Raw genomic sequence first — 14478 nt, 5'->3', positions numbered from 1 at the left:
AATGCTTGAGGCTCCAAGAAAAAATTGTCAACAAACAGGAAAACTTTCTATCATTTTCAATCCAGGCCTTAACTCTCACAATACTGCTGAATGCCTACTAATCTGTCTAGAAACAAAAATCAATTTGTCTGAACTTAATTGAATTTCAAATGGATACTTTAACTACACTGTTAGAGAAAACTAAAAAAGGAGAAAGAAGAAATTAACTATACACAAGTAAACTATGAAAACTATTTTCTTATATGCCAACAATCTTGGGCCGGGTCAGGTGTGGAGTAGGGGAAGAATTGCAAACAAATCCTGGGTTTCATTTAGTAGATCTGTTGATTGTGGTGGTTTGGGCAAAGCATTGAAACTCTTTTAGCTGTATTCTAGGATTGAGCAAATGAGTAAATGTGTTGATGTGTTAATTTTGGGAGCTGGGTTCTCACTGTGGAAGAAAAGACATATAAATATGGAAAGGGGAAAGGTAAGAATGACGCTAGGGACGGACTGAAATTGGAGATATCGATATGAACTGATGCTTTCTAGTATTTGTATGTTTGTACACATGTAAATAATATGTATGTATAGGTATATTTGTAAGAGGTATATGTGTAAGAGATATATGTAAGCATGAGTATATATGTGCATGTATTTCTTAGCACTGTCTGCTGAAAGCAAAGAAACCCCAGTAGCAATAAACACACCTAAAGCCCAGATCTTGGTCTCCAATACCAACCCCCACTAAAAGGAACTTTGGAGAAACAGCTAATTCCAGGGCTGGAGCAGAATAGGAACAAGATGAGCCCGGAACAACATCTTGTTATAACAGAAAGTAATGAAGTGCTCAAAAGCAATGATGGGAGCATGTCACAAGGCCTCAGAGCTGGCTTGAAGTGGCTCCCACTGGCCAAATCTGGGATAGTTTGAACATCAGAATAAGTACAGTAATAAATTTTAAAACATTGGAAAGAATACGAATTTATGTTTCTATACTGATAACAAATAGATAAATAAATAAATGAAGGGGAAAGGAAGGCTCTGCGTACAGTAGAAAGCCAAGGGCAGGTGGTAGATAAGGAGGGAGTACTAGATTTGCAGCCATCATGGTAAAGATTAGATCAATGGATGCTAAATGTAGGGGATAATTTTGATACGGAGAGGAGGATTGTGCATGGTCTTCTTATTAGTTACAAAGGACGGGGGGAAACCCACAGTAATTATACTTTGGAGAAAGGGGGCAGTACCTTGCCCAGATGATCAGAATTAACATCACCAATGAGGGACAGATACACACACAGTGTGCCTCCAGATGTCATATTCTGAGAAGAGCCAAAATCATCTATGCAGTGTTCCAGCCAAGAATGTATGACCTCAGTCTAATCAAAATGAAGAATGTTCTATTAAAAAAAAATTGAGGGGAAGACTGGATTCTTCAAAAAATGTCAATGTTATAAAAGAGAAAGGCTTTGAAAACTTTCAGATTAAATGAAACCCAAGAGACAGGACAACTAACTTCAGATTCTGCCCCCAAATTGGATCTGGTACTAGAAGAGAAAGGACACCATTATTAGATCAACTGATAAAATTGAAATATGAACAGTAGGTAGATAAAAGTATTATGTCAGTATAAAATTTATGTAAGAGAATATCCCTATTCTTAGGAAGTAAATACTAGCATATTTGGGGATAAAGAACCATGATGAGGTATATTACTTACTCTCAAATGGCTCAGGGAAAAACGTAACTGAATCTATCTGTCTTTCTGTCTGTCTGCCTAGTATATATAGAGGTGGGGGAAGTACACATGATAAAGCAAATGGGATAAGTAAAACCTTAACAATATTTGGATGTAGGTAAAGGGTATACAGGTATTTTAGGTACTAGCTTAATTTTTGCAACTTAATATGTTTTGCAGTTGTTTCCAAATAAAAGTTTAAAAACTACCGAAGAATAAATTTGTCAGATTTTTCTTTTTAAATCAGAAACTCCCTACTTCTAGAGAAAACACTTTCACTTTGACTCAGTAATTCCACTTTTAGAAATTTGTTTTAGATATAATCAGTGATGATCACACCCAAAAAAAACCCTACAAGAAGGTTCATCGCTGTGTTGATTATCATAATGAAAATTTTAAACAACCTAAATATTCAACAGAAAGAGAATGATTTAAATGAATGTTAGTATATTTATGTGCCTGTGATTTAAAAAGTATATTTACATGGTATATGCTAAACACAGAATCAACCAAAACATAAGAGCGGTTATCTCTGGGTATTGAGATTATAGGTGATTTCAGTTTTCTCTACCATACACTTTTCAAGATTTTGTAAGTTAGCTATGGGAAATAGAATTTCTTTCACATTTGGGTGGAAAGAAATAATAAGGGATACTAATAATAGGTTTACATTTGTAGTATTTGCTGATCTTTCAACCATTTCCTAAGTAGTTTGACTTGATAACTTGTTTAGATTCCCTTGCTAAAAGAATTTTAGAGAATGATGTGGTCCAAATCATATTTGAAAGAAAAAAGTACCTTGAAAACTGAAATGTGTGTAGTAGCTGTTTTGTTTCAGGGGAGCATACCTGTGCTTCCATATCCAGGTGCTTCCCACATGGACAGTGTTTACTCTAATGTCTACTAATTGAGTCGCTGCCCATGAGCAATTTCTCCTGATTTATGGTGGACTTTTCCTTTGGTAACTTTTCTTTCATTCCCCTTAGTGATACCTTAAATCATCTTTCACCCTTAGTATCAACACTTTCAAGAATATGTAAATGTTTTATTCAGAGGGTTGGTTCGAGGAGTATTATTTATTTATTTATTTATTTATTTTTAAATTATTTATTTATTTTTGGTTGTGTTGGGTCTTCGTTTCTGTGCGTGGGCTTTCTCTAGTTGCAGCGAGCAGGGGCCACTCTTCATCGCGGTGCGCGGGCCTCTCACTGTCGCGGCCTCTCTCGTTGCGGCCTCTCTTGTTGCGGAGCGTAAGCTCCAGACGCGCAGGCTCAGTAGTTGTGGCTCACGGGCCCAGTTGCTCTGCGGCATGTGGGATCTTCCCAGACCAGGGCTCGAACCCGTGTCCCCCGCATTGGCAGGCAGATTCTCAACCACTGCGCCACCAGGGAAGCCCCGAGGAGTATTATTTATTATTGGTGGGATTATTTGTTTCTTTGGAATTGAAAAGATGTGTTGAAAAATAACTACACTGTGCTTGAAAGAAAAGTAGTTCTGATTTTAGTATATGACTGGACTTAGAGTATCAGGAATTTTTTGTGCGTTGTACTATAAGCTTCACATTAAATTAGACAATAGAGGAGGTATTCTCTGGTCATTGGCCGCTTCAGACATGTGGCCTGTTTTACTGAAATGATATGAACAATGCAGAGTTATGTAACTTGGAGGATAGAAGACTACACAGTGATTTGTAGGATGATTTTCAAATGCACAAAATCATTCAAGGGAGCATGTTTCTTCACCTCTGTGGAGAATTAACTGAAAGCATTTGAGTTTAAGTTGTAGCATTGAGGATTTGGGTTAAGAAGAATTTTCTGAAATTCAGTTACTAAAAGTGGCTGTTGAATCTTTTCTTTTAGGTACTTTAAAAATATGCTCTATGCTTTTATAACCAGCATGGGTTTAAAGTAAGACTTGACAGGAAATCATGTTTGTTGGTCTATCCTGGGCCCTTCTAGTCCTGCAGTTTAGTAATTCCCTTGCCTTAAATCCCTCTGGACTTTGATGTGATTAATTCCTATCTCAGTGGGTACACAGAAGCAATTCAGTAGCCTAGTCAGTAGGAACCAAGAGATAAGGACCTGTAAGTCATTCATACCATTAGCATCTTAGAATCTGCCTAAAATTTACATGTGTTAGGAATCTCCTAAGATAGTGTACTACCAAAATTCACATGCTTGCATTACCAATCCCTTTGCTTAAGCAACATATCTGCAAGCAAAAGGATGTATCATACAAAGTATCATAGATATTAAATGTCATTGGGACAAAAGGAAGTAGGAGTGGGCTTCACACTCTTTTTTTTTTTTTTTTTTTTTTTTTTTTTTTTGTGGTACGCAGGCCTCTCACTGTTGTGGCCTCTCCCGTTGCGGAGCACAGGCTCCGGACGCGCAGGCTCAGCGGCCATGGCTCACGGGCCCAGCTGCTCCGCGACATGTGAGATCTTCCCGGACCGGGGCACGAACCCGTGTCCCGAACCCGCGTCCCCTGCATCGGCAGGCGGACTCTCAACCACTGCGCCACCAGGGAAGCCCCTCACTCGTTTTTGACACTTAGCACATGCTCACCGGGGTTAGTTTTAAATTCTTCTTTTTCTGTCTGGCTTATCTTCCCAAACAAATGGGAGACTTCTTGACAGCAGGGTCCATATCTTACCCCAGAGTGCTTTGTATGCACTAGATGCTCAATATATGTGTATTGGTGATGAATAGATAATTTTCTTGACCATCAAACTATCTGGTTGATTAACCAGTTTTTTTCCATTTTTCCACCAGTTTTTGAGCCTTCCTAGATTCTTTATACCCGACTCTAGAATTAGCAATAGATAGCTAACCTACCTTGTAACTAAAAACTAAAATACAGTTTAAAACCATTTCAACAATTAAGCAGTGTTCACATTATAATAAAATAAAACTACAAACTATTTAGTTATTGCGCTCCGGATTGGAAAGTCAGGAGTAATGAGGATTGTCAGTCTTAGTTATTCCAACTATGTGTACTAAAGATGGAAACCATTGCTGTTTTTAAGTCAAACCAAAACAGACTGGAATTTTGGAAAAGAATATTATGAGTGATAATGGTTCCTTACATGAATAGAAACAGTTATAACTTTTCAAAACATATGTACATTTTTTGTTTTTTTAATCCTTACTGAGACCTCTTCAAGAAGAACTAGTCTTTGATGAATGAGAATAATAATAGTTAACTAACACAAACTAGATTTTTACTATGCCAAACCTATTCTAGGATCTCTGTGTTTAATCCTCACAAAAATCTTGGTGTTGTTACTGTTCCCATTTATAAATGAGGAAAGCGGAGGCACCTGACATGTAACAGTTTCTGCAGAGGTGTAAAATTATAAAGAAATAATTCAATAAATCTATCACATGTTCATTTCTGCATTTTAACTATTAAACAGTCCAGTTTTTTTATCCTTCATTCTTTCCATTATCTTACTCTCTCTAGGTCAGCATTCAGCAAATTATTTGGGGGCCCCAAAACACTTACCTCACCAAAGAATACTATTTTTCACCCACAGACCACTCTGAAATATTGAGTCGAGTCTTATCATTATGTTAGAGTTAGGGGTGACAGGTTCCTAGGTAGTGTACATGGCTTCACCCTGCCCCCCTTCCAGCTGCTTTTGTAGGGATTTCTGGTTTGTCACCACTTCCTGGTCAGGCTTCCTCTTCCCACCAAGAAGTGCTCTTCCCACTGGTAAGCACCGAGCCTTCGGTTTTACTACAAGAAAGAAGACACAGAAGAGGAGGGAGTACAGGGGGTGGAGGCTCTTCATCAGAGTCATTTTCTTTCCTGTAAAAATTGTCTTTAACTAGTCAACTTGTAAAAATCACCTCCAAACTGTTGCCTCTGAGTTACTGGTGACTCAGCACACGTTGCCTTTCTTCCTCCTCACTCAGTGGGTTACATCATCATCTATGATTAATTTGAAATCAGTTCAGTGAACTATTCTGTCATGTAACAGACTTTTCCTGAAACATGCTATGTGATGGCACTACGCTAGGTGCTGTGAGAAAGAGATTTTTTTCTTGCCTGAGTTTTCCTGTTTATGGCATGTGGCTCTCTAGTGAGGGATAAATACAGTGTAACCATTTTACAGTATCCAAAAGTAGAAATAACATTATAACAATTCTAGGATTATAGGATTTACACAGGTTTATATACAGCTGTGGAGGCGGACCTCCTAACTGTCCAGGCACCTGTGAATTAGCTGACCTTCGTAGGCTCTTGGGTGTACGTAGAGTATGGGTTATGATCAACAGCCTCTGAGGCTTCCACGTTAAGTCGGGCTTTAGTATTTTAGCTGCCCAGAGGGTGATGTGTTTTGCTTCCTGTCCTTTCCAGGCATACCCAGAGTATCTCATCACCTACCAGATCATGAAGCCGGAAGCTCCTTCACAGACCACGGCAGCTGCAGAGCAGAAGACCTAGTGAATGCCCACTGGTAAAGGCCAGATTGGATTTAAACCTGGGACTGGATGACAGTGGATTGTTTTCAACAAAATCAATATTCTATAAATCCGTGACAGCCTAGAAATAAGCTGTTTGTCTTTTATAAAGCATTGCGATAGTGATGAATATAGTATGAGTAACTGATACATACTCAACTGCTACTGTTCCCTTTGAGGAAATGTTTACAGGGGCGGCCTTTTAACATATCTCAGGCTCATTTTCATTGTAGTTATCCATTGCTAAGACAGGATTGCTTCAATCTAGACTTGGAAAAAAAGAAAACATAACCAGTACTTTCCCAAATGTTCACAATTCACACACTACATTTGCTTTGCTATATATGGCGCGTGTATATAGTAAATATACGCATATGACAGGTTCATTTTTCGTTTTTTCTGAACACTCATCGTTCACTTTTTTTTGCTATCGTTGTTGTTGTTACTTTGAAAATGAGCCGAGCCTTCTTGAGGATATTTTGCACAAAGTCACACTGACTAAAATCACTAGTGATGTAACCCAAGCTTCTGGCTGAGCAAGGCTTAGTTTCCACTTTTTTTTTTTTCCCACTGATTTATTTTGTATCTGTACTTCTTATCAACGTAAACTGAGATGGAAAGGAAAAACACCACGTTTCAGTTTCCTTTTATTGATTGGCCAGTCTTACAAGGGAAAGGCACAAACATCAACCTGATTTAGGAGCTCCCAAGTTCAGAGCAGTCGAAGCCAATGAGAGCCACTCGCACTTTCCAACTCAGGCCTGCCTCCGACGTGTTCAGGACGGTGCTGGAGGGCCAGGAAGAGCCCAGCCAGCGAGAGGCTTGAGTGATGCTGTTGTGACGTTCAGAGGGGAGACCGCCAGGGAGGCCTGTGAATCCAGGAGAAGCAGCATTACGACACATGAGGGGCCTGTGGTGCGATAATAGGACCGCAGAAAAGGACAACGAGGGCTCCTCACAGAAAACACGACTTCTCTCCACTTAACCCGCACCACCAGAATTGTCGCCCCCAAAATTAGCTGCCTTATTTCCAAATTCAGTGGAATTATTGTACTGCATTAGAGTCTCAAAACAATTACCTTATTGTTTCTCTAGTTTAGAAAGCTGGGATTCAAATCCTGTGTAGTCACTAGATAGGCACAGATGCAAGAACTTTTCTGTTTACTCCAGATTTGGGGTTTATTTTGAGTGAGGTGCTTCCGATAGTTTGTGTAGGTCCCTGCACTAAATTTTTGAACCATTTTCTCAAACTTCTTAGTAGACAAGGAGAACAAAAATGGAAACCAAAGCTCTTTCAGTTACTTTTTAAATGAAAGTGGAGAAGTAACCATACTGTTCCTTCCTGAAGTCACTACTTTGTTTTGCTTTTTTTCTCAACATTTGTCAAGCGCACATTGTTACTTGTAAAAAATTATCCATTACAGTTCTCACGCTTGCCCTTTTCACCTTAACTGAATATTGAATTAAGTGCATTAACTTACTTACTTTGACATGCTATGCGTCTACTCAGCTTCGAAGCAAAAGTAACATAAATGTGATGGAAAAACAGTGTGACGCAAACTTGCCATTTCAACTTAAAGTCCTAAAAACTAACTTGCTTGTTTGTTCTTTAATACAGGCTGATTAAGCTGTGACCTCATTTAATCTCCTGAGGAAAAATAAAATGGTTACATGCAAAGATTCTAGAATAGGCTCTTAAAATATACATTTTGCTTTCCTTTTGGCTTGAGTCCAATGCTAGAACTAGACATCGGGAACTAGTTTTGAGTTTTATAGCTGAATCTTGCATGGGTCCTCAAAATTAAATCAAGAATTAGCCTCAGTTGTTGCTTCTATTGAAGTTTTAGTGACCCAAGCTGGGTGTTTGTGTCTTGGCTACTTGTTTAATAGCACTAGAATTCCACATGAAGCTCTCAAGTTTGATATCCATTGAGGGCTTTTTTCCTCCCTTCCTTCTTTTTTGCTGTGTGTAACAGTGGGTTGAAGGAATTGGCATCTGTGTAGTTTTCAGTAGCTGTGAAAGTGTATATTACTTGCCTCCCCAATTAGATATAGTTTAAAATGGTAAACACAGCTGTGATTTTTAGTTAAATAAAAGGGTTAATATGGTATAGATCCCAAAAGCTTTATAGCTTCATTAAAAAGATAAGCCACTACCCAACTGTGGTTATATGTTATTTCCATCATACTAACTAGATTAACGGATGTGCCAGTTTTAAACTTCAGCCTTACACTTGAGAAGGTAAACTGTGGTTCAGTATTTAAACCGCCAATGTTACGTATCTGATGTTCTGTGTGCCAAGTAAAGGTACTGTGTGTAAGGAGGACATTTGCTGTGCTTCTTGTCTCGTAATGATTCAAGTATATAGTAGTTCTTGAAAGAATGTGTACATATTATTCATCTGCTGAAGAGAATGAGTTCATTGATGTCTCACAGGAGCCAAATACATTTTTTCAAAACTTGAAAACCAAAGGTCATCATGAGTGCATTCAAGTTAGCAAAAGTTGATTGCGTTTGGAATTTCCACCCATAGCAGTGTGAAAAACCCTTTGGAACTCAAAAGCATGGCTTTAAGTTAGGCTAAAATGCACTTAATTTCTTGCGTACACACTGTATAGAAACACTAGCAAGTGAGGACTTCCAGTGTGGCCTCCCCTGAGTGGCCCCTCTGTTTCCCAAACCATATAGAAGAGAGAATCCAGACGCCTCCACCTTTTCCACCACAGGTCTGACATCAAAGGGCTTCTAGACCTGATGGCCCAGTTTGCTAGCTATTGGCATCAGTTAAGTGCTCTGGACTGGACACTTTCTCCTTGTACTTGGCCTCCTTCCCTTTTCCCCAGATTGCTAGTCTGGAATTATAATTAGCTCCAGCAATTACCTTTGACCCCTCTCATTTTCCTCCTTTCTCCATCTTGAGTCTTGCATATGGCGACCGTACCTCTGTATCCACTTCGCAACTAGAACTGGGTATTAAGCCTCATGTGCTCTGCTCGGAAGATTCTGCCACTTTGTCAACAAATGACAGCATGGAACCCAGAGTTTTAATTCTATGCAAAATAATAGCAGTACAACCAGGATTCTTCCTTACCTTTTCCTTCTTGGAATTTGGAATCTCTAGCTTTTCAGTAACATAAGTAGAATAAACAGTATTAGGATGTTTTTGTGAAATGGCACCCTTGTGCTCGTTTGAACTTGATGTTAGTGGCTACAGTAATTTCCCTTTGCTCTCAAAATAGCGAAGTGCATTGATATATGCAGAGAAATGCCTGAATGTGGCAAATAAAGTAATATAGATGAATATTCTATTATTATAGCCTTTATACAAAAAAATAAACTTTTGGTGTATGCTGGAAGACAGCATTAGAATACAATGAGTTGTCTATGTTTTTCTCTATTTCAGTAAGTCTCCCACCTGCACAAAGGTTATTGGCCACTGCTTACCCTCCCTTTTTTTTTTTTTAACATGTTTATTGGAGTATAATTGCTTTACGATGTTGTATTAGTTTCTGCTTTATAACAAAGTGAATCAGCTATACATATACATACATCCCCATATCCCCTCCCTCTTGCGTCTCCCTCCCACCCTCTCTATCCCACCCCTCTAGGTGGACACAAAGCACCGAGATGATCTCCCTGTGCTATGTGGCTGCTTCCCACTAGCTATCTGTTTTACATTTGGTAGTGTATATATGTCAATGCTACTCTCTCACTTCATCCCAGCTTGCCCTCCCTTTTAAAACGTGTGCACCTTCTGGATTTCTGTAATTGCTTTCAAACAGAGATGGTATGTATTTTTAAGCACCTTTCCCCCAGTGTGTCCAGATTCCATTTGTATGATAATCTGTGATAAACAGCCTTTTTTCTGTGTTTTCTGTTGGGCAGTTATCTTGCATAGAGCTATAGATTTTAGTCATTCAGGCAACACTCAAAACTTACATAAAGATAGGGTTTCATGTGTCAGAAATTTACTTAAAGACTGAAGTTAAACTTCTTTGTTGTCAAATCAGTGACAGAGAAATGAAAAGACAGTGATTGTGGAGATAATATTTGCACTTTGGCTGGACACGTCTAGCACAAGAAAAGGAAATGCATTTAAAAAAAAAAAAAAAAACACCCTAAAAAGTGAGGCTTCTTCAGATACTTTGTGAGTTCTGAAATTAATAGACACTCTTTCTTCTTAAGAAAGCCTTAACTATGGCAGAAACTTTTTAACCTTTTATATCCTAATAAATACAGAGTTGTAATTCCATTTCTCAGTGTGTGAAAGGTGTCACCGAGGTGGGTGTATCTCCATGTATCTCACACCTGGTAGGCGTACTTAATGAGAGTCTGTTTCATAAGTAAGCCTCCTTTACGTGCAAAGGAGCTGAGAGAATTGATCCATCCCAATTTCTCTACATCTGAACTTCCTCAGCTACCAAATCTTCTGGTTCAGAGAAATGCTAGAAAGATTTTGAAACCCATTAAGTTTTGTGCACGTGGGGATTGGCAACAACTCATAAAGTGATACCATGTAGAATTTGGGTGTTGCACAAGCTGATTTTTAATCATTTTAAAATATAAACCAAAAAAAAAATATATATAAACCACGGTGATAAGTGAAAAGCAGTAGGAAACTAAAGATTTTATATACTAAGACCAAACGTGCTCACGATGTGACCGGTTTTAAACGTCTGCCAGAGGGTTGTGCCTCCTTTGAAATAACGTTCACACAGTAGAGATGATTGCATTCTGACTCTTCGTTCTTTCGTGTTTTCTTTTGCGACTTACACTTTCACGTCTCCACGCGCAGCCCACCACCCATCTTTTCAAACAGATTTCTCATGCTCTAGAACGCAGAGTGTTCGGTTATTTTTCATCTGTCGGCCCTTTTTTGCAGGCAGCCCTTGAAGCCCCTTGTTGATTCCTAGCATTTGCAGAGAAATGTAGTTAAACCCTGGTAGGGGGGTGTCTCTCCCACACTCCCAGGCCCCTCCCAAGGTTCAGGATGAAAAACTAGAGTACACAACCGTAAAAATTAGAAAAGAACCAAAATCTTTAAGGCTAATAGCCTAGACCTAGAAGATGACCTTGACTATATAACCATTGTATTCATTACACAGAATATTTAAACTCTTCATGTGCATAGAATACCTGCCTCTGCTTTCACTGTGTCAAGCTCACCCTGTCTATGTGGTAGTAGTATTTGTCTGATACCTACGAACTAAAAAGGTACTTTTATCAACAAGGTTTCTCAAACACATTACAAAACCAGCTTTGAGGAAATCTAGAGTGTTTCCTGGCAACAGCATTTGGAGTAGTAACTGTATTTTCTCATTGTGATCTTGGTCTGTTTACGTAACCAATGTAGTGACTCTTTGGTTCATCATTGGTGTTGTTTTCATTTGTAGTCTCTGTGTGACCCACCAGTGGCAGGGGGTCCCAAGCCCCTTTCCTTTCCTTTTTGCATTTGTCTTTTTGTAGAATTGCCAGATAAAATACAAGACACCCAGTTCAATTTGAATTTCAAATAAACAAATAATTGTGTCTCTTAAGTATGGTTCATGCATTATTTGGCATATATTTACTGCAAAAAAAATATTATTTATCTGAAATTGAAACTTAACTGAACATCCTAGGGGTTTTGGCTTTGCTTTGTTTTGTTTTACTGAATCTGGCAACCCTATCGATTTGGTTGTGGAAAATCGCTTTCAGCATGTAAATTCTTCTAGATTTCACCATCTTTCACGTGGAATGGCACCTTTTTTCCCCTCATCCTCTACTTTCCAAAAGAGGGCATCAAGGAATTCAACCTGCCTGCATGGTGGGTTTCTATTTAAGGCATCTTTATGATTATATTTAACCAGTAACTGTGCTTTGGCTAAATGTCTAACTTACAGTACTTGTAATTGTTTAATATTCAATAAAAACATTTTTAAAGTTTACTGTATGTGGGTAGCAGTTAGCTCTGAAGCGTTTTCATTTGCCTGTTTGTTCCTTTCAACCTGACCAACCTTAACGCAACTGACCTAAAACTGTCGGAAAATACGAATAACAGCTCCCTCTCATCTTCCTAGTGAGACCTGTGTGAAGGGCCTTAACCTCACCTCTGAGCCCACATGGGAGTCACTGAAATACAGCACTAGCAGGAGAAGCACAGCTGCCTTTTAGAAACATCTCCGCAGCGAATAACACCGACTCCCAGGGCAGCTTGAGGGGCAGCAAACTCCTATCCCTGCCCCCCTCCTCCTATCATACTGGGGAAGGGGGCAGGGAGCGGACTACCTGCCTGTGATGATACTGCCTTGGTTGTTGGGCCTCGTGTTAGAGGCAGCACACCCTATTAACAACACTTGTAAACCTTTATCATTGGGCACGGTTCACTTTCCTATTACTTTATAATCATAAGACAGTACAGCGGGCCTCCAAGCTGAAGGAGGACCTGGCATTATATTGGGAATAATAAGAGGTCATCTGTTCCCATTGTTGGGACCTGGCTGCCAGATTTGCTGCTTGGCATCTACTCTGAAGACCTGGACCTAGAACGAGCAGAAGCGGAAGGGGGTGGTGTGTGACTTCATTTGACCAATCCCCACCTGCCCTATAGGGCTAGTAAAAGGTCTTTATGTAAGATAATGTGTAGGTGACATGTTCATTTTGTCAGTACGATTCTTGGCATACTTTACATAGCCAAGGACTGATTAGAAAAGTAAGTCTGTTCATCTCCACTTTCATAATTCTGCTCACAAATCAGGAGTACGTGATACAAAGCATAAGGTAAATTAGGTGTTTGGGATCAACAGCTACACACTACTATATATAAAATAGATAAACAAGGACCTACTGTGTAGCACAGGGAGCTATATTCAATATCTTGTCATAACCTATAATGGAAAAGAATCTGAAAAAGAATATATATCTGAATCACTTTGCTGTATACCTGAAACTTAACACAACATTGTGAATTAACTATATTTCACTTTTTTTTTAATGGTTTAAAAAAAAAAAAGATAACCATGCCGTGGATGCACATCTGCGGCCGTATGAAGAGGCTGGAGTTGCCGAGAAGCCATGGTTGCCGTGGGCCACTCAGTTGCTTCACAGCTCCCAGGAAGTTCTACGGGGACTCTGGTTCTCTACTTTTCTATCTACCAAGTAGGAATACTTTCTGCCAAATAGTTGTTTAATAGGAATATTTGGAAGATATACAAGATAACACAAATCAAGTGTTCTTGGGGTCCTAGGAGAAAACAAGTTTAACAGTGAGAGGCTTAGGCGACCAGGTAGTCTGTTAAGTGCAACAAGTTTGCTGAAAGACCGTGTAGGATGAAGACACCACCTCTGCCCTCAGACTGCCTAAGTTCATGGCCTGGCTCTGCCACTTACACACCATGTGACCTGCGGAAGCTCCCAAGGTGCCTCAGTCTCCCCACCTTCAAAATGAGTCTCCTACTACTACTAGCTCAGAGAGTTGCTGTAAGAATTAAATCGTGTTTTCTGCTGGATTGGAACCCAGGTACTAGAGAGTAGACCTGGACCTCCAAGACACACAATGAGCAGCTGCTGATTTAGGCTGTGCTTAACTAGTTCTCTCTAAAAACAGAATGCTCTGGTGTATTTCAAAATGGTTCCTTTCTCTCTCCCACTGCATCAAAGCACAAGGAGATTTTTCTCCAATATTTACTATTTGAGCTCCTGGAAATAAATCTCACACAACTGTAGTGGACCCTGATGACTGTGTCCCCCTGGAGTTTTGAACTTAGAGTTGTCCACATTCAGCCTCCAGCAATTCATCAATTACAGTTCTTGTTTTCCTTCCGGTACTGGTTCCCAGAGAAGTTTCTGCTCGTGAGTCTCTGCTCCAGTAAATTGTTATTCTGGGTATTCGCCTGTCAAATTCTCCAATCCTGGGGACAGCAGTTTCCCCTGTGTCCTTACCACTCTTACGTATTCTAGAAAAGTGGGTTTTTCAGCCTGGGTTTTGACGTGTTGTTAGGAGTAGCACCTTCCAAGCTCCTTACATCAGAACTGGGACCCCCAGACCACAATGACTTCTTAAAATATAACACTAAAGGCATGATCTACGACAGAAGGAAACTGATAAGCTAAATTTTTATTAAAATTAAAAACTGTTCTGCAAAACATACTGGGTAGAAAATGAGAAGATAAGCCACAGACTGGGAGAAAATATTTGCAAAAGATAAAGCATTGCTATCCAAACTATACAAAGAACTTGTAAAACTCAAGAAAATGAACAACCTGAGTAAAAAATAGGCCAAAGACCTGAACAGACACCTCACCAAAGA

The 14478-nt window shown here is 39.4% G+C and overlaps 1 protein-coding gene across 1 annotated transcript in view; it reads left to right on the top strand.

Moving 5' to 3' along the window:
- The window catches only part of TNKS (tankyrase), a 174061-nt gene extending 167404 nt beyond the window's left edge, over positions 1 to 6657 (top strand). Inside the window, exon 27 of the mRNA XM_065899772.1 lies at positions 6086 to 6657. Within this exon, the coding sequence (XP_065755844.1) occupies positions 6086 to 6172 (87 nt within the window). The 3' untranslated portion in view covers positions 6173 to 6657. The remainder of the gene's footprint in view (positions 1 to 6085) is intronic.
- Positions 6658 to 14478: the final 7821 nt, after the last annotated feature.

The sequence above is a fragment of the Phocoena phocoena genome, chromosome 21 (genome assembly GCF_963924675.1).
Source record: "Phocoena phocoena chromosome 21, mPhoPho1.1, whole genome shotgun sequence".
NCBI lineage: Eukaryota > Metazoa > Chordata > Mammalia > Artiodactyla > Phocoenidae > Phocoena > Phocoena phocoena.
Note: the sequence above shows the minus strand (reverse complement) of the source record. Positions and strands in the feature narration are given on the sequence as shown.